The 21,954-nt window shown below is 32.9% G+C and overlaps 1 protein-coding gene across 4 annotated transcripts in view; it reads right to left on the minus strand.

The window, feature by feature from the left end:
* Positions 1-447: 447 nt before the first annotated feature.
* LOC134705198 (glycerophosphocholine cholinephosphodiesterase ENPP6-like) overlaps positions 448-21,954 on the minus strand; it is a 34,763-nt gene continuing 13,256 nt past the window's right edge. Inside the window, exons 5-12 of one of the 4 annotated variants that reach the window (XM_063563957.1) lie at positions 12,026-12,121; positions 5,201-5,405; positions 4,379-4,530; positions 3,490-3,661; positions 2,779-3,074; positions 1,873-2,016; positions 1,342-1,450; positions 448-625 (exon numbers count right to left, since the gene is read on the minus strand). In XM_063563957.1, coding sequence (XP_063420027.1) covers positions 495-625; positions 1,342-1,450; positions 1,873-2,016; positions 2,779-3,074; positions 3,490-3,661; positions 4,379-4,530; positions 5,201-5,390 — 1,194 coding nt within the window. In that variant the 5' untranslated portion in view covers positions 5,391-5,405; positions 12,026-12,121 and the 3' untranslated portion in view covers positions 448-494. Of the gene's footprint in view, positions 626-1,341; positions 1,451-1,872; positions 2,017-2,778; positions 3,075-3,489; positions 3,662-4,378; positions 4,531-5,200; positions 5,406-8,661; positions 8,760-8,853; positions 9,053-12,025; positions 12,122-21,954 lie in introns of those variants that run through there. The other 3 variants (XM_063563958.1, XM_063563959.1, XM_063563960.1) reach the window with 3 other exon arrangements.

Below are 21,954 nucleotides of genomic sequence, written 5' to 3' on the forward strand. Positions count from 1 at the left end.
ACTGGTTGATAGTAACTCATCAAATATTGTGAAGGCCTTTTTTAAGTATAAAAAGATAATTATTTAAAAAAGCTATTAATACAAAAAAATTGTTATTTTCTTACATTCCATTTAATGAGAGACGTGCATTTTCCTTTTTCGTGTGCATAACTAGACGAAGGTCGTATTTTCTAGTACCCTTAATCTTCTTGATTGAATGGAGTAGTTGTAAAGTTGGATTCCAAGACGTGTGTCACATTCGAAGTGCATTTGTTAGGTTATCCACGAAACAATAATTTGAAGAAAAAAAATCAATATTGATTGAGGCTTTGTATGATGGAACAACGAAATTCAAATCACAAGTTACCCAAAATAGTTATTTAAAGGTTGCCATCCGACTTTACACAATGGACAAGCACCCACTACCGCATGAAGAGTTGCGAATAAATTTCAACAAAGAATACCACCTTATTATTACGTATTTATTCAAACTAAAAAATGGTGATACACTATTTTCAAATAAATATATCTTTGACATTAGACCAGCTGCCCTTATGTGGAAGAGGTTGTATGTCAAGTGCTTTGCACATCACTTGATATATATCTACTGCTTTCACAGGCCCATTTTTAAAGTTCTTTTTAAAATCTGAAAAGAGAGTAATAATATATAGGAAACAGTTTAATACTTAATTCTTAACACTACAAATTCGGAAAACAATGCTGTATACAGACGTCGGGCTATATATTTGTCGTCATAATTTTTTATTAAATATGGATATACTACCTGAACAAACCGTTAATGTAATTATTTTTAAAATCCACATTTTAAACTTACATTGTGATGAGTCAAATAGAAAGTTTGTCGTCATCTCTAGATAAAAAATATCCGTGTTTTATGATGATCAGAGGACGCTCTTTTGGTGATATCAATTGACTATGCTATCTTGTGCAAAAAAAAATAAGTGTTAATTTTGATAGTTGACGTTATGTGTACATTAGTTTAGAATGGTCATGAGTGCGAATAATAATTTTTTACGTGCATCTCATGCTGTGTTCCACTAAAAAAGTTCTTCAAATGATATTTCCTTTAGAAAATTTTCTATTAAAAACAAGTCAAATAATTTCTTGTGTAAATATTATATACAACTGTAGAATATATGATAAAAAAAACAAGTAAAAGTTAAAAAAAAATAATGTAAAACACCGAATTATTCACCTACATAATAACAGTAGTTTCTAGTGCATTTGTTTAACAGTAAATATCAAATATAGCTTAATGATACTCGATGCAAGTCTTATGAAACATAAAGTTCGGTTAAAAAAATAAGTAATTAAATAAAAAAAAAACAACATTAAACCTACCTGGGCCACAAGCTAAAAATATACCACGCATATCTTTCTCTGTATTATCATATCCGTGATGTCCTTTTGCAGGTCCATCGCTATATTTGTCTATGCTTTGTCCTGAAGGCTACAAAAGTCTGTATATAAATAACATGATCTATGTGTTCTTTACTTTAAAAATTGATGGACTTTAAATCATTGTTAAAACTATTGAACATATCAAAATTGCTTGTAAACAATTGAACATATCAAAATTGCTGGTAAACAATTGAACATATCAAAATTGCTGATTTGTATATTAAAGTCATCTCGTTGCGTCGATCTATGTGAATTTATAAGGAACAATAAAGCATAAAAAAAATCTAAATATTGAAGCCAAGACTTCCATTGTCATCCTGAACAGCTTATTTTTCTCACATACTAGTACTTAGATTGACAAATGATACCAGAGAGGGCAATATATATAATATCGTTTACTATTATTTGCTTGGCTTTATTTTATTTCTTTGAAATAATTATTTTGAATATACTATAAAGTAAGAAACTCACAGTTAAAATGTACCAACCAAGCTCTGCTACAACAATTATGGGTGCTACCAACTGACTATTTTTATAACGCCATCTTTCTGGTAAATTTTCCTTTTTGTAAACCGTTATTTGCTTGCAGTTCATTTGCCGTAGATTAGAGTACACCTTAAAGAATTGTAATGAGTTGAGGTTCAATTTCAGCATAACAGATATTAAAAATTAATGTCATTATGAAAACGAAAATCGGTTTGGAAGCAAAGCAAAAGAATATGAAAAAAACCCAACCAAAGACAAATGAATCAAAAGATAGAAAAAAAAAATATCAACACTTCATCAGAAGTAAGTTGTGGAGTCTACGTATATACGAAAGCAACCAGAAATAAAAAAAACAAAAACAAAAAAAAACATTAAAAGGTCAATTTACAGTCTTAGACAGTAGATAGATATATATGTAATAAAAAACACTAAACTCTAAATCACCGTAATAGAAGTATAACTTATCACAAACTTATATCATACTGCTCTAACACCATTTTTTTTCAAAATAGCAGACAACGTTTGCATTTGACAAATGACAACCACTCTAAAATGTTACTTATTTGGTACAGGGTCAAACTATAAAAAAAAAAAGGTAGTCAGATTCTGATTGCTCGATCAATGAATATAAATATTGATGGCTTTGGTCATTATTTTCTTTCAAGAAAAAACATTTGTCTTATAATATGCAAACTTATATATAAGTATTTTTCAATATTTCAGATGGCTTTGCATGTGATTTGTTTTTCTTTAAAGGGAATAAATTGTCCTAATTATTAAGGATATTGGTGTCAGTCGCCAACTAGTGACTTCCGAGAATTTGGGTTCCGTTTTATTGGGGGTAAAGTTAAGTTTATGTCTAAGCTTTATAATTAGAAAATAAATAGTTACTTTTTCTAATTTTCCTTCTCTTGGCCATATGCTACATACTGCACCTTTATCCCTAACAGCTTCTACATCCGCATAGCCTATATGATCTGATAAATCAATAGTTCTAGACTCAGAAATTTCTGTCATTCCATGGTCAGAAAATATAACTATATTAACTTTGTCCTCTAAACCTTCCTGTACTAACATATCTAACATTTGTTTGATAGCTTCATCTGTTTGTCTGATAATGTCTTTTAACTCTTTAGAGTTAGGACCATAACTGTGTCCCCCATCATCTACTACATCGACGAATACACCTGAAAAGAGAATTGGTGGTTTCATACGTTTCACGCTGCACGGTCTCTTTTTTAATACTAGTTATAAAATGATTAGTTGATTGATTATTTGTTGTAAAACATCTGTAGTAAAATTAATGTTTCGTAAAATCTAAGCATCATATAAAAGCTTATAAATCACCCAGTTAACTATTTCAGAGCAAATGACACATGTTTCTGGACAACTCCATAAGAAACTCTTCAAACAAAATCATTTTGGAAGCTACATACCAAAAACTGAAATAACATATCAGCTAAAAGCTGCAATAGGTAGCTTTGCCTGTAGTAACTGCAATTTAGCTTTAGTGTAATGCAAAATTCATACACAGAAACTTCACAATCGAACCATCTCAAATAATTCGTGCTAGTGATAATTTACTGGCAAAACAATCCGTACCTGCCATGTCTATTTTATCAGTTTTTAATTGGTTGAAAGCTTTCTTTAAATTCTTCATCATATGGGGAATCATTGGCCACTCATCAACGCCCATTTCATCGTAAAATGTTGATGTCGTTCCTTTGTTTGGAATATGTCCGCCAGGCCATTCAAACATATGTGTTCTCTTTTCCTAAAGATAATATATATACTAAAGTTAATATATTACGTCTCTTGCATGGTCATGGTCAGTTTGAGCTGTTCAAAACTTGCGGTTTTCATGGAGTTACCGTGAACACATACATACATGCATCTTTAGTTTATCATCTAACTCATCAATTATCCGTATTCAACTTAGCAATTTACATAATATATTATTTGGGATAAAATTAAACCTGGTCAAGTTTAAAGAGCCTTTATATCCATGTTATGTTTTTAAAATGTATTTCTGTGCCCTTTGTCGATTCTCTTATTTTAGTTTTGGTTTAAACATGACCGCTCTAAAGTATTTAGCTTTTATAAATGATCATTAGCATACCTCTGAGTAAAGTACATGAGGTTTTTTTTCTATTGCTTGCATATCTCATATAACGTGAAAGCACTTGAACAATAAATTATTTTATTGGTTCCCTTGTATACTAGTAACTGAATAAGTATACTCTTGTTGTTTCAATTAGGAAGTTGGTCGTGTAGACTGGACACAATTGAAACCTGTTATTCTGGCATTGAAACTGAAGGCAATACAACAGTGATATTTCATGTTCCTTCATTGAGTTCGTATGCGTTACAATAATTAATGAGACCAAGTTCTCTAGTATCTAGAGCGTAAGCTTTAACACTGTTCTTGCATTTAGACAGCAAGCTAGTCATAAACAAAATCTCAAGATCTTGCAAAATTATATTTACTCACCTGTTTGACTGCAGTAATCCAAAGAGGTTCAGCACCTTCAAACCAGTGGGATTTTTTCGATTCAGCGGTTTCCATCTTAATTTCAAAGCTATTTCCACGTTCTTGATTCCACATAAAATTACCAACAAATCCATGATTTTCAACATGTAGCCCTTTTAAAAAGACAATTTCATGTAAGACAATTAGAAACATATGATGAGTTGTTTCAATTTAGAACAATCATTTTATAGGACAAACATTTACGTGCATCTGTTCTGTATATCGATCACTAAAAAAAGAAAGCTATATGACAAATATTTCTTGACTTATTTATTAAAATTCCTACTTCAGCTCCAAAGTATTCACACAAGTAAGAAGGCCTTTACAAAAGGGTAGAAAGAAAAAAACAAATAGCAAGAAGCTCTTTTCGGCTAATTCTGTAGGTATATACAGTATAGCTTTTAAGTATATATCAGTATTTGAATCGAATGCATCATAGCAGTATTCAATGTATAACGGATTTAATTCCTTTAAATTTCATTGGCGGAACTATATATTGTTGTAATTGACAGGAAATAACATTCTGTTGATGCATCAAGAATCGCGGTCAAAGCTTCGAATTTTGAGTTATAACGGTGTTCCAAGCACAAATATTGTACTCTAAATACTGAGTAAAGGTTATTAATTGAGGGCCCTGATTTCGTGACGTTTTAACATTTATAATAAATCGATTCTTATAAACTATGTTATCATCGTTGTTATGCTTTGAAATACACTATTTTTGGAGAAAGCTTGTAAAACAACATTTGCATTGCGGAATGTAGTCTTTTTATTAGTTTTTACCTGTCATTATTGAGTAATAATTTGGATATGATAATGAGGGGAAATCAGGAATCATGTAATCTGCTTTTATTCCTTGTTTAAACAGTTGTCTAAATCCTGGAAGCTCTAAACCGGGAATGTCAAAGTAATCCCAACGGAAACCATCAATTAACAGCACCAATAACTTTTTCTTCTCTATTTTGTCTGTCATTTTGAAATGGAAAAGCTAGAAAAAAAAATCATTGCTGCAATAAACGCGCGTCTGGCGTATAAAATTATAATCCTGGTACTTTTGATAACTATTTAAACCACTGGGTCGATGCCACTGCTGGTGGACGTTTCGTCCCCGAGGGTATCACCAGCCCAGTAGTCAGCACTTCGGTGTTGACATGAATATCAATTATATGGTAATTTTTATAAATTTTCTGTTTACAAAACTTTGAATTATTCGAAAAACTAAGGATTTTCTTACCCCAGGAGTAGATTACCTTAGCCGTATTTGGCACAACTTTTTGGAATTTTGGGTCCTCAATGCTCTTCAACTTTGTATTTGTTTGGCTTTTTAACTATTTTGATCTGAGCGTCACTGATGAGTCTTATGTAGACGAAACGCGCGTCTGGCGTATAAAATTATAATCCTGGTACTTTTGATAACTATTTAAACCACTGGGTCGATGCCACTGCTGGTGGACGTTTCGTCCCCGAGGGTATCACCAGCCCAGTAGTCAGCACTTCGGTGTTGACATGAATATCAATTATATGGTAATTTTTATAAATTTTCTGTTTACAAAACTTTGAATTATTCGAAAAACTAAGGATTTTCTTACCCCAGGAGAAGATTACCTTAGCCGTATTTGGCACAACTTTTTGGAATTTTGGGTCCTCAATGCTCTTCAACTTTGTATTTGTTTGGCTTTTTAACTATTTGGATCTGAGCGTCACTGATGAGTCTTATGTAGACGAAACGCGCGTCTGGCGTATAAAATTATAATCCTGGTACTTTTGATAACTATCTATACATTTATGTTTATGTTTTTGTTTCTAGTATTCGTATTTCATCTTACGTTTTAGAAATAGCTATTATGTAGAGTACTACATCGTCTTTCTTTTCATTCTTTTTATCAAAAATATTCTAAATTTTTCATACCATTTACCTTAGCCGTTGAAAAGTAAACTTTTTTTAAGCAGAGAATCAAATTATCAAAAGGTCCGGGTTATGGTCACTTTATATTGTGAAAAGCTAAAGTTCCAATGAAGTTACAGCACAGATCATTTTACATTATCAGCAGCTTATAGGCTGTGGGTAATTATGCATTAAGTCAATAATGAGTTGCTTTTTGCCATTTGATTAGGGACTTTCCATTTTGAATTTTCCTCGGAGTTCAGTATATTTGTTATTTACTTTTTTGCTACCTTATTATATATTATTAGTTATCTTGGTGTAATCAGGGGTGTACAGAATTTTACACCGTTGTTGAAAATTCATACACCCGGAATTTACTTCTTATGAACAATTCCTTTACTCATTTTGAAACCAGCATGTAAAATTGTAAAAATGGTAATAAAAAATTTCCAGAGTAATATTTTTTCTATGTCCATGTTGCTGCACATTTTCAAATACTTTTTTTCTTTATTTTTGGAAAAAATCAGATTTTTTTGTGTTCTTTTGAGCATGTTGAGTTTACAAAAAAAAACAAAAAAAAAACATTTTTTTTTTTTTTTTTTTTAATTTTTTTCTAAATTTAATTTTTTCTGTATTTTGGAAAATTTCATTTAAAAAAATTTTGGGCAATTTTTTTTTTTTTTTAAATTGTGGCAACATTTTATTCATCCCCGCCGTGTGATATATATGGAAGTTTTTAACGACCTTGACTGGCTTTTCAGCCCTTGCACGGTCGGCTCGGTGCCCGAAGACGATTGGTGAGCATTTCAATATTTTGTGCCGTGGGTCAGGAACAAGTAGTGGAGGTCGCAATATGGAGGCCGCCATCTTGGTTTTGGTGAGTTGTTTTTCTTTTGTTTACTATTTTGATGTTTTTCTTCACTAACGGCTGCTTTCAGGGCCAGTTTTGTCAGCATGGCAGCCCGCTAGCCTCGTTGATGGAGTACTGGTAGATGATCTCGGACGTAGTATTATAGATGACAGGTAGCATTATCAGGACCAAAGCCGTGAGGCAGTGAAATGTAGGTCGTATCACCCAACAGCCTAGGATACAGCCCTCGGACGTTAATCGGCATAACACTCCCCATGATACAATGGTTTTGGAGTGCATGTTAGCGTGTACGCCAACTACTACGTCTATCTGTACGGCATGGATTGGTTTCTGTCATCTTAAGTAGTAAGTCGTTGATATCTAACTGTAAACCCTCATCGAAGATAGCGGGTAAAGGAGAGCTGGCCCAGCACGTCCGTTCAGCTGTAATGACTGAGACGTGACTGGCGAATGAGATGAATGATGCCGCCGTGTGAACAAGGGTGGGATGTTATTTACACCGGGGTAGTCAACCAATCAGATTGCAGTATTTTTGCTGCATAAGAAATAATGTAATTTATCTACAATCAGCATGTACTAGAAAAAAGTAGAATAACACATAAACCGAACTTCAAGGAAAACATAAAGTTCCATCAAATAGACCACAATATGTGAACAAGACAAACAGACATAAAAGGAAAAAATGTCAAAATAGGGGTATAACATTCAATATTTTGTTATCATCTTCATCACTTTAAAAAAAAAATGAATATTATTGTCATCAAAGAACGACATATGAACCAGCAAAATCAAAAGACAATAATACAAAAACATGACCGGATTCCGACACCACATTGGAGGGATGAATAAGTACCGAGCCACGCCATAAGTATTTTAACCAAAATGGGCTCATATTCATCACTTAAAAAAAATGAATATGTCATCAAAGAACAACAGAATGGCATATTAACAAAGCACATGTATCAGCAAAATTGAAAGACAATAATACACACAAAAAATGACCGGATTACGACAACACATAGGCGGGATGAATAAGTACCGAGCCACGCCATAAGGATTTTTACCAAAATGGACTAAGCAGTTCAGGCGAAAAATTTACTAACTAAAGACAAATAAAACAAAATTAAAGCACGTTATGTTAAAGATAATGAACAACGTCAGTAACTAAAATCTATACCTCAAGACCATCAGGTATTATTTGTAAAGTTGATACGGAATATTTATCAACAAGGTCTTGGTATCTTTGAATCAGACTTCGGATGCACTTATTTATTTGAAAAGGCGTATCCTTGGCATTCAGCACATTTCAAGCGGTCTTAGGGCTCCTTGATAGAATTTAGTATGATATCATATGTCTAACTCTTCATTTGAATAATGCTTTAAAATATTTAGGAAATAACGTTTCAATTACACACAAACTGTATGGTTCTTTCGTGTACACTAAGCAAAACAACATGTCTCTTGTATCATATTAAAGCTAATAACAACCTGATAATCAAAGACATTTATAGATTTCCGTCAGACTATACATATAAAATCGATGAAGTCTTGACAAGGTAGTTAGTATTCTGAATGCAAAGTTAGTATTCTGAATGCAAAACGATAATTAATCAAGAAAGTTAGTTGACTATACTGATACATTGTATTTACAAATTATGACAATGTGAAAATCGTACTTACATCGTTTGTTGTGACCTTCTAATCTAGATAATACAATTTGGAATTCCTCTGTCGGCAACGAATTCTGATAAAAACAATTGGTTGTGGACTACTTTGGCTATTTACAGATAATTGTGTGGCCAAAAGTTCTATCTATTCGACGGAGTTATCTGTTACAAATCCTTTTAAATTTGATATTGTAAAGAATGCATTCTTCAGTGAAGGGCCAATATAACCCACCAAAATAGAATCAAAATAGATTGTTGACAATTTCAGCCTCAATATATACATGTATATCTAAATATACATACAAGTGTGGACACAGATTTGTGTCGTCTACTAGGCGAAATTTCATAACGACTTGTTTGAATGGATTCTGGCGGATGTCAGTAGACGCATATGCAATATCAAAATCTAAAATGTTGTTATGTAGTCTGGACACTGTTTTACATTGAAATGGTAATACAGATACTTATTCTTCAGGAAACTTTAACTATGAAGGTTAACTTTCCGTCATGATTGACGAGGTTCACATTATTTTTTTTAACTAACAATATCAACTATGTTGAAACATTGATTAGTATTAGAACAAAAATAGAACACCCCGGAACCAAACAGAATATGTTTAAGTTATTCTTCTACACTTTTACATTCAGGCTGAAATAGTCTATTATTTCAATTGTCCATAAAACCTGAAATGAATTTTTATTAATTTGTTACATCCCAATAGACGCATGTAACATCTTTTAGTATACATTTTTTTTTAAACTATTGTATGAAACATAGTTTAATTTCTGTACTTTTTACGCCATTATTTTGGTACTTTTTTTAATACAAAATGTCTTTTATTTGTATCTCTATATAATGTCATGAGACCACAGCGCTGAGAATAAATATAATGTTAACTATCAGATTAAAGAAATGAACAAATAAATGAATGAATAAATTGAAAAAATCATAGTATCAACTGTCTTCTTATATTAATTGTAAGGAATCAATTCGACAGAAATTTTATGCAAAATGTTCACTCAAACGATATGTAAACTACCATCAAATTTTCAAACGTTTGACTTTCCTGAAACTCCTAGAATTGAGATATCAAATTTACGAATTTTCGTACCTGTAACATTTACAGAAGATGAAATCACAGATAAAAGGTCTACAACAACGACTTAACTGAAAGCTGCTGTAGAAAACATTAAAAGATTCCCACCATATATTGACTTCTTAAATTACACCAGAAACGTATATTACGGAAGCCGATAAGGGCCATTCAAAAAAATAAAATCATGTCGTAATTACGACATGATATGTCGTAATTTCGACATAACATGTCGTAATTACGACATCGCTATGTCGTAATTTCGACATAACATGTCGTTATTACGACATCGCTATGTCGTATTTTCGACATAACACGTCGTTATAACGACATCGCTATGTCGTAATTTCGACATATCATGTCGTTATATAACGACATCGCTATATATAAAAGAATATGTGTTATGATTGCCAAGAGACTAAATGACACAGAAATTAACAACTATAGGTCATCATAATGCCCCTAATAATTAGAAAAGCCCCCGCATTATGCTATAAAAGAGGGAGGAAAGATACCAGTGGAAGAGTCCTCGAAATGCTGTTATTAATTAATCATTAGCTCCCTTGGTAAAACTCCAAATTTCATATTTAATGTATTTCATTGTTAAATAATTTACATGAAGCTTAATGAGTATATATTTGTTAATTGCATAGCTTTTGCTATTTGAATTCATTGGTTAAAGATATTTATTTATATTGTATTAAAGTTTAATATTTACTTGCAGAGTGTCAGATATATTCGTATTGGGGTTGAATTAAGATATAGAAATTTTACAATGACAGATGATATGCATCTTGAAAGTTAAACATCCTATGATAAAAAAAATTATGGAAAACGGTATACATGTACTTCCATCTCATCTTTCCTTCCTACATTATTTGCGACAGTACTGCATTTTTAGTTGAAATAACTTAAAGGGCAGTGGGGTAAACATTATTAAATCAATTTCCACAACTCGATGTAATTTTTGATAAAATGACATCACAAAATGTAAAGAAGCGTAGCCAGATGTCACCACTGTTTCGGAGTTTGCACAAAACGAACAGAACCAGAATCAACCAACAATATAAAAAATCGATTAAAACTTGCAAAAAATAATCGAAGTCAAAAACCATCTTCGACGCCGCATTTTTTAGTGTAACGTCGTTTTGTAGGAACATCGTGCCCAACGTTTGAAAGAAGAAATATAGCAATCAATACTTCAATTCACCTTTATTACAATAAGCCAAGTAGTTTGCCCTATTTCAAAGAGAGATGGATTGCTTGGCTTTCCATGTCAATGCTCTTATTATCGTCTGGCTCCTCAGTTCTTCCACGGTCTATAATTACTTCATGGAATCAATAAAATATATGAGTTTCTCACTGAAGGTATCCAAAGAAGGTAACCACAGATTTTGCGACAATGCAAATATTAAACTTTACAATATAAATAAATATCTTTAACCAATGATTTCAATAGCAAAAGCGATGCAATTAACAAATATATACTTATTAAGCTTCATGTATAAATTATTTAACAATGAAATACATTAAAGGGAGCTAATAAAAAATTAATAACACTGTCTGCCACACAGCATTTTGGGGACTCTCCCTCTGGTATCTTTCCTCCCTCTTTTATAGTTGACTATGCGGGGGCTTTTGTAATTATTGGGGGCATTATGATGACCTTTAGTTGTTAATTTAGTCTCTTGGCAATCATAATACATATTCTTTTATACTTTAGCGATGTCGTTAGTATATACATTTATCAGTTTAAAAAAAAAATCTTTATATAAGTTTTCGTTCAATAAATGTTCAACTGTTCAACTGCACATGTGTTGGTTACTCCTCGGAATTCTTGGATAAGCTACAGTAACTACGTAGTCGGTTTGAGTGGACAGGTATTATATTTCTACTCTGCATACTAAACTACCAAACAATCTTACCAAAGAAAAATTCCTATTGATTTGAAAGTAATGATTTTTTATTTATATTTATTTGCACGATATTGTTCTATAATAAAATTTAAAAAAATGCAGATATATGACAATACAATCATTTATTTTTATTTCAGTAAAATATAGAATTTAAACAACATCTTTGAATAATTACTTGTCTAATCTTCTACTCTTTTATGGATGAGGAAACAAGACAAAAGCTCTGCGATGAGATCTCCGATGGCTGGTTTCTTCACTTTTGGCAATTTATCTGAAAATAAAAAAAAAACGATATACAAGCTGTTTATGCCAAAACAACTGCATTCTTTATTATACCCATTTGATATTTACTTTAAATTCGTATCCACTCTGTACTATACAGACATATGCGTTTGTCATTCAGTTCAAACATTTGTATTTGCAAGAATAACAAAATAGATTGAGACGTAACGTTGTCTCCCAATACAATTATTAGCACAAAAATATTTCAAAATTAAAAGTCAATTGTTCATGAACAATTGATAGGTCTTTCCTTTTTTCTTTTATTAATTGCCTTCTTAGGTAAAAAAATATATGGTTTCTAAGGACTTTTATGTTCATAACAAGTGGTTGCTAAGGACAAAAAACATTCATAAGGATAAAAATATTACTGCAAGTATTAAAAATGTCATATGTACTATTCACTGTATTTAAAGTTAAAAAAATAAGTGATTGTTAAGGACTTATATGTCGTTGCTAGGGACAAAAATGTCATTTCCAGTATTAAAAATTTCATATTTATATTATTCATAGCCTTCTAAGTTCAAAAATATATGGTTGCTAAGGTGTTTCATGTCGTTGCTAGGGACTTGACCTCTGACCTTGAACGAACTTTGTAGATCTTATTATGCTGATCATTTTTGCATTTCAAAGTTTCTTTCTATCTCTAACCACTTTTGGGTTATAAGCAAACAATCATCATTTCTGACCCCAAAAACAGTTTTGGTGCCCTAGTTCCATAACAGTTGGTCCAATGATTTTCAACCCAACATAACAAATGTAGATCTCGACAAGACACACATTTTCTCCGTTACATTTTATCAGCCATCTTTTACGGTTATTTAGGAAATCCGATAACAAGCTAAGGTCAAAATCTAGGTCATGACCTTGACCTTTGACCTTAGATCAATTTTCATGTTCATGTCAATTAATGATCATTGCTGATGATCCTAGGTGGCTACAATTTACAGTTTCTGAGTTTTAGTGGCCAACCGACATTTGTTAATTTTCAAAGGGGCATAACTCTACCAATGAGTCGTTGAATCTTTTCGATCCAAATGTAACGAAGCACAAGGGTCTGTTCCTGAACAAATTCCATCCTTTGTTTTTTTTCTACCTATTATGGTTATGGAGTTAGAATGATAACAAGGTTTTCGGTGTTAGGGGAGATAACTCCTATAAAGGAAATGTTACGGGGTCGTGCCCTCACCACAAGATAGCTTTTGGTCAACCGATACTAAATACCTAATATCATTTCAACATGTCGCGTACTTTTTTTGGGAAATTTTGTTAAAGTTTGGCGGAAAGAATAATAATAATAATTAAACTGTCAATTGTTCTTGAACAATTGAGAGGTCTTTCCTTTTGTAATGTAAAATATATGTTCAAATAGACGTAGAATGTATTGAAAAGCTTTAAAACACACTGAAAAACCTTTAAATAAGGTTAAAAACACCAAATTCGCTATATGGGACATGACCTTGACCTTTGACCTTTTGACCTTTGTCAAGGTCATTAGTCCCCAATGTCATTGCCGAAGACCCCATGGGTCTAGGACCTTTGGTTATATAGTAAAAGATGATTTTGTCTTTACAGAAACCTAAAACAGGTTTTATGCCCCTTAAAAAAAGGTCAAATCTCTTCGGTCAAAATGTAACAAAGTTGTGCCGTAATGACCAAAACATTTTCCACTATTTAAAACTTCTGTAAGTATAATGGTTTCTGAGATTATCCCATAACAAGGTGTTAGGTCAAAGGTCAAGGTCAACATACAAATTTGACCTTGAGATATTTTTCAAAGATACATAAATTGATGATGATTGGTGAAGATCCTAGGTGTCTACGACTTACGGTTTCTGAGTTTTGGTGGTCAACCGACACCGGTTAATTTTCATAGGGGCATAACCCTACCAATGAGTCGTTGAATCTTTTCGATCCAAATGTAACGAAGAACCAGGGTCTGGTCCTGAACAAATTTCACCCTTTGTTTTTTTTCTACCTATTACGGTTACGGTGTTGGAACGATAACAAGGTTTTTGGGTTTCGGAGGGATAACTCCGAACCGACAAAATATTTCGACTCACAGGGTGAGTTCAGGATAGGTATTCATGACACCGATACAAAGTGTGAACATGAAAGCGACACGTCTTACGGTTACGGAGGCTAACTTCGTTAAAGTTTGGCGGAACAAAAAGAATAATAATTAAAAGTCAATTGTTCATAAACAATTGATAGGTCTTTCCTTTTTTCTTTTATCAATTGCCTTCTTAGTTAAAAAATATATGGTTTCTAAGGACTTTTATGTTCATAACAAGTGGTTGCTAAGGACAAAAATCATTCATAAGGATAAACATATTACTGTTAGTATTAAAAATGTCATATGTACTATTCATAGTATTTAAAGTTAAAAAAATAAGTGATTGTTAAGGACTTATATGTCGTTGCTAGGGACAAAAATGTCATTTCCAGTATTAAAAATTTCATATTTATATTATCCATAGCCTTCTAAGTTCAAACATATATGGTTGCTAAGGTGTTTCATGTCGTTGCTAGGGACTTGACCTCTGACCTTGACCTAACTTTGTAGATCTTATTATGCTGATCATTATTGCAATTCAAAGTTTCTTTCTATCTCTAACCACTTTTGGGTTATAAGCAAACAATCATCATTTCGGACCCCAAAAACAGTTTTGGTGCCCTAGATCCATAACAGTTGGTCCAATGATTTTAAACCCAACATAACAAATGTAGATCTCAACAAGACACACATTTCCTCTGTTACATTTTATCAGCCATCTTTTACGGTTATTTAGGAAATCCGATAACAAGCTAAGGTCAAAATCTAGGTCATGACCTTGACCTTTGACCTTAGGTCAATTTTCATGTCCATGTCAATTAATGATCATTGGTGATGATCCTAGGTGGCTACAATTTACAGTTTCTGAGTTTCAGTGGCCAACCGAAATTTGTTAATTTTCAAAGGGGCATAACCCTACTAATGAGTCGTTGAATCTTTTCGATTCAAATGTAGCGAAGCACAAGGGTCTGTTCCTGAACAAATTCCACCCTTTGTTTTTTTTCTCCCTATTATGGTTATGGAGTTAGAATGATAACAAGGTTTTTGGTGTTAGGGGAGATAACTCCTATAAAGGAAATGTTACGGGGTCGTGCCCTCACCACAAGATAGCTTTTGGTCAACCGATACTAAATACCTAATATCATTTCAACATGTCGCGTACTTTTTTGGGGAAATTTCGTTAAAGTTTGGCGGAAAGAATAATAATAATAATAATAATAATAATCAGAAGAAATACAGTAAGGTCTTTCCTTATAGAAAAAGGAAAGACCTTAATTAAACTGTCAATTGTTCTTGAACAATTGAGAGGTCTTTCCTTTTTTAATGTAAAATACATGTTCCAACAGACGTAGAATGTATCGAAAAGGTCAAGGTCAACCTTAAAAAGCTCGAAAACACACTAAAAATCCTTTAAATAAGGTTAAAAACACTAAATTCGCTATCTGGGACATGACCTTGACCTTTGACCTTTTGACCTTTGTCAAGGTCATTGGTCCCCAATGCCATTACTGAAGACCCCAAGGGTCTAGGACCTTTGGTTAAATAGTAAAAGCTGATTTTGTCTTTTCAAAAACCTAAAACAGGGATTATGCCCCTTATAGAAAGGTCAAATCTCTTTGGTCAAAATGTAACAAAGTTGCGCCATAATGACCCAAACATTTTCCACCATTTAAAACTTCTGTAAGTATAATGGTTTCTGAGATTATCCCATAACAAGGTGTTAGGTCAAAGGTCAAGGTCAACATACAAATTTGACCTTGAGGTATTTTTCAAAGATACATAAATTGATGATGATTGGTGAAGATCCTATGTGTCTACGACTTACGGTTTCTGAGTTTTGGTGGCCAACCGACACCGGTTAATTTTCATAGGGGCATAACCCTACCAATGATTCGTTGAATCTTTTCGAACCAAATGAAACAAAGAACCGGGGTCAGGTCCTGAACAAATTTCACCCTTCGGTTTTTTTCTATCTATTACGGTTACGGTGTTGGAACGATAACAAGGTTTTTTGGTTTCGGAGGGATTACTCCGAACCGACAAAATATTTCGACTAACAGGGTGAGTTCCAGATTGGTATTCATGACACCGATACAAAGTGTGAACATGAAAGCGACACGTCTTACGGTTTAGGCTGCTAACTTCGTCAAAGTTTGGCGGAAGAATAATAATAATAATAATAATAATAATAATAATAATTAAAAACCAATTGTTCAGAGAACCATTGATGGTCTTTCCACCAGTAAGGATCTTTTTTTATATGAAAATATTAAAAATTTGGTTTTAAATGTCAATTGAACCGTCAAATGACAGCTTATTGAACGTTGATTCCAAAAATGTATGGTTTCTATGGAAAAAGATATAGATAAGGGAGATAATTGTTAACTTCCGGTTCAAATGACGTAATTTCCGGTATAGTTTGATAGTTTAATTGACACTTATTCCAAAAATATATGGTTCTTTATACTTTTTCATTTATTTAGAACAAAAAATAGCTACTTCCGGTAAACAAAAGGTCACTTCCGGTTGGCTTTTACAAGGTCACATTGCTTGCAACCTATTGCAAAAAGTCCCATGTCTTTATCATGTATACATATGAGGTAAAAGCAAAGGTCAAAATCTAGAACGTTAATTTTGCCAATGACCTTGAGCTCAATTTCAAGGTCATCAACCAAGGACCTCAAATCAAAAGACTTTAGTCCTCTACTTTATATTGTTAATGAGTTATATTACCATACATATGATATTAGATATAAAAAGGGGGAAAACTCACGTCAAATGTCTACGTACCCTTTCAACTAAAATTTATGTGTAACTACATGTCGTAACTAACAATTTTATGAAAATATTTTGTCAATATCTTATATGATTTCTGAAAATAAGAGATAACAAGCCAAATTCAAAATTTTGATCATGACCTTGACCTTTGACCTTGAACTCATTTTCAATTTTTGGGACCACGGACCTCAAAACAAAAGACCCTAGGCCTCTAACACTTATGGTTTTCCAGTTAAAATTGCATATCACTTATATCAAATATAAAAGGGGAAATAACTCTTATATGGAGTCTCCGGATAGCTTCGGTCAAAACAAATCAAATCATCCTGAGGATATAACAAGCAATTTGGTAAAATAAATTTGTCGGTTTCTTATACGGTTGCGAATATTAAGCGATCACAAGAAAAACAGTGTTCGGGGAGATAACTCTTATATTGAAAAGATTTTGGTTACGCGGTGTCAGTCTCAAAAGCGTATTAATTGCTCGATATCATATACCATATATCTAAGTGACATCTTGCGAAACAAAAACATTGCGAAGGATCAAAAAGTTGGCGGAAGAAAAAAAATAATAATAATAATAATCAGAAGAAAACCAATAGGTCTTTCCACGGAAAAGTGGAAAGACCTAATTAAACTGTCAATTGTTCTTGAACAATTGAGAGGTCTTTCCTTTTTTAATGTAAAATACATGTTCCAACAGAGGTAGAATGTATTGAAAAGGTCAAGGTCAACCTTAAAAAGCTCGAAAACACACTAAAAATCCTTTAAAAAAGGTTAAAAACACTAAATTCGCTATCTGGGACATGACCTTGACCTTTGACCTTTTGACCTTTGTCAAGGTCATTGGTCCCCTATGCCATCACTGAAGACCTCAAGGGTCTAGGACCTTTGGTTATATAGTAAAAGCTGATTTTGTCTTTTCAAAAACCTAAAATAGGGGTTATGCCCCTTATACAAAGGTCAAATCTCTTTGGTCAAAATGTAACAAAGTTGCGCCATAATGACCCAAACATTTTCCACCATTTAAAACTTCTGTAAGTATAATGGTTTCTGAGATTATCCCATAACAAGGTGTTAGGTCAAAGGTCAAGGTCAACATACAAATTTGACCTTGAGGTATTTTTTAAAGATACATGAAATGATGATGATTGGTGTAGATCCTATGTGTCTACGACTTACGGTTTCTGAGTTTTGGTGGCCAACCGACACCGGTTAATTTTCATAGGGGCATAACCCTACCAATGAGTCGTTGAATCTTTTCGATCCAAATGTAACGAAGAACCGGGGTCTGGTCCTGAACAAATTTCACCCTTTGTTTTTTTTCTACCTATTACGGTTACGGTGTTGGAACGATAACAAGGTTTTTGGGTTTCGGAGGGATAACTCCGAACCGACTAAATATTTCGACTCACAGGGTGAGTTCCAGATAGGTATTCATGACACCTATACAAAGTGTGAATATGAAAGCGACACGTCTTACGGTTAACGCGGCTAAATTTGTCAAAGTTTTAACGGAAGAATAATAATAATAATTAAACTGTCAATTGTTCTTGAACAATTGAGAGGTCTTTCCTTTTCGTAATGTAAAATTCATGTTCCAACAGACGTAGAATGTATTGAAAAGGTCAAGGTCAACCTTAAAAAGCTCAAAAACACACTAAAAATTCTTTATATAAGGTTAAAAACACTAAATTCGCTATCTGGGACATGACCTTGACCTTTGACCTTTTGATCTTTGTCAAGGTCATTAGTCCCAAATGTCATTGCTGAAGACCCTATGGGTCTAGGACCTTTGGTTATATAGTAAAAGCTGATTTTGACTTTCCCGAAACCTAAAACAGGGGTTATGCCCCTTAAAAAAGGGTCAAATCTCTTTGGTCAAAATGTAACAAAGTTGCGCCATAATGACCCAAACATTTTCCACTATTTAAAACTTCTATAAGTATAATGGTTACTGAGTTGTATTGATAACAAGGTGTTAGGTCAAAGGTCAAGGTCAACATTTAAATTTGACCTTGAGGTATTTTTCAAAGATACATGAATTGATGATGAATGGTGAAGATCCTAGGTGTCTACGACTTACGGTTTCTGAGTTTTGGTGGCCAACCGACACCGGTTAATTTTCATAGGGGCATAACCCTACCAATGAGTCGTTGAATCTTTTCGATCCAAATGTAACGAAGAACCGGGGTCTGGTCCTGAACAAATTTCACCCTTTGTTTTTTTTCTACCTATTACGGTTACGGTGTTGGAATGATAACAAGGTTTTTGGGTTTCGGAGGGATTACTCCGAACCGACAAAATATTTCGACTAACAGGGTGAGTTCCGGATAGATATTCATGACACCCATACAAAGTGTGAACATGAAAGCGACACGTCTTACGGTTACGGAGGCTAACTTCATCAAAGTTTAACGGAAGAATAATAATAATAATAATAATAATAAACAAAAGAAATACAGTAAGGTCTTTCCCTTTTGTAAAAGGAAAGACCTTAATTAAAAGTCAATTGTTCATGAACAATTGATAGGTCTTTCCTTTTTTCTTTTATTAATTGCCTTCTTAGTTAAAAAATATATGGTTTCTAAGAACTTTTATGTTCATAACAAGTGTTTGCTAAGGACAAAAATCATTCATAAGGATAAAAATATTACTGTTAGTATTAAAATGTCATATGTACTATTCATAGTATTTAAAGTTAAAAAAATAAGTGATTGTTAAGGACTTATATGTCGTTGCTAGGGACAAAAATGTCATTTCCAGTATTAAAAGTTTCATATTTATATTATCCATAGCCTTCTAAGTTCAAAAATATATGGTTGCTAAGGTGTTTCATGTCGTTGCTAGGGACTTGACCTCTGACCTTGACCTAACTTTGTAGATCTTATTATGCTGATCATTATTGCAATTCAAAGTTTCTTTCTATCTCTAACCACTTTTGGGTTATAAGCAAACAATCATCATTTCGGACCGCAAAAACAGTTTTGGTGCCTTAGTTCCATAACAGTTGGTCCAATGATTTTAAACCCAACATAACAAATGTAGATCTCAACAAGACACACATTTCCTCCGTTACATTTTATCAGCCATCTTTCACGGTTATTTAGGAAATCCGATAACAAGCTAAGGTCAAAATCTAGGTCATGACCTTGACCTTTGACCTTAGGTCAATTTTCATGTTCATGTCAATTAATGATCATTTGTGATGATCCTAGGTGGCTACAATTTACAGTTTCTGAGTTTCAGTGGCCAACCGAAATTTGTTAATTTTCAAAGGGGCATAACCCTACCAATGAGTCGTTGAATCTTTTCGATTCAAAGGTAACGAAGCACAAGGGTCTGTTCCTGAACAAATTCCACCCTTTGTTTTTTTTCTACCTATTATGGTTATGGAGTTAGAATGATAACAAGGTTTTTGGTGTTAGGGGAGATAACTCCTATAAAGGAAATGTTACGGGGTCGTGCCCTCACCACAAGATAGATAATGGTCAACCGATACTAAATACCTAATATCATTTCAACATGTCGCGTACTTTTTTTGGGAAATTTCGTTAAAGTTTGGCGGAAAGAATAATAATAATAATAATAATAATAATCAGAAGAAATACAGTAAGGTCTTTCCTTATAGTGAAAGGAAAGACCTTAATAAACAGAAGAAATACAGTAAGGTCTTTCCCTTTTGTAAAAGGAAAGACCTTAATTAAAAACCAATTGTTCAGAGAACAATTGAAGGTCTTTCCATCAAAACAATGTATTTTGATATGAAAAGTTGTGAAACTAAGTTTAAAATGTCATTTCAATCGTCAAATGATAGCTCCTAGTAAGCTGATTCCAAAAATATATTGTTTCCATACATTTTTTTTGAATAAGGGAGATAATTTGTTACTTCCGGTTTGAAAAATGTTACTTCCGATTAAATTTGAATATTTACTTGACACTAATTCCAAAAATATCTGGTTCTAAATACTTTTATATTAATAAAGTACAAAAAAATAGCTACTTCCGGTTTACAAAAGGTCACTTCCGGTTGTTTTTTTCAAGGTTAAATGGTTTGATACCTTTTTCTAAAAGTTGTATATCTTTAAAATGTATACATATAGAATAAAAGCAAAGGTCAAAATCTAGAACGTCAAATTAAGCTATGACCTTGAGATCAATTTCAAGGTCATAAACCAAGAACCTCAAATCAAAAGACCATAGGTCTTAATTATATTTAGTTAATGAGTTATATCACCAAACGCGTATTTTTAAATACAAGAGGGGAGAAAACTCCCTTTTACATTCAACGTACGCTTGCAATCAATAATCACATCTTACGACATGTCGCAACTAACAATTTAGTAAAAATAATTTGTTGATATCTTATACAGTCTTTGGATATAAGAGAAAATAAGCCAAATTCAAATATTAGAATATGACCTTGACCTTTGACCTTGACCTAATTTTCATTTTTTGGGACCAAGGACCTCAAATCAAAAGATCCTAGGTCTCTATCACTTATGATTTATAAGATAGAAATTCATATCACTTATATCAGATGCATAAGGGGAAATAACTCTCATATGGAGCAGTCATATCGCTTCGGTCAAAATAGGACAAATCATGCCAAGGATATAACGAGCAATTTTGTAAAATAAATTTGTCATAATCTTTTACGGTTGCGAAGGAGATGCCATAACAAGGAAAACAGTGTTTGGGGAGATAACTCCTACAAAGAAAAGTATTCGTTTACGCAGGGTAAATTTCAAAAGCGCATAAACTGTTCGATATCATATACAAAATATCTAAGCGACATATTGCGAAACAAATGTTTATCGCAAGAACAAAATTAGGCGGAAGAAAAAAAAAATAATCAGAAGAAAAACAATAGGTCTTTCCACAGAAAAGTGGAAAGACCTAATAATAATTAAAAAGTCAATTGTTCTTGAACAATTGAGAGGTCTTTCCTTTTATAATGTAAAATACATGTTCCACGAGACGTAAAATGT

The sequence above is a fragment of the Mytilus trossulus genome, chromosome 2 (genome assembly GCF_036588685.1).
Source record: "Mytilus trossulus isolate FHL-02 chromosome 2, PNRI_Mtr1.1.1.hap1, whole genome shotgun sequence".
Taxonomy (NCBI): domain Eukaryota; kingdom Metazoa; phylum Mollusca; class Bivalvia; order Mytilida; family Mytilidae; genus Mytilus; species Mytilus trossulus.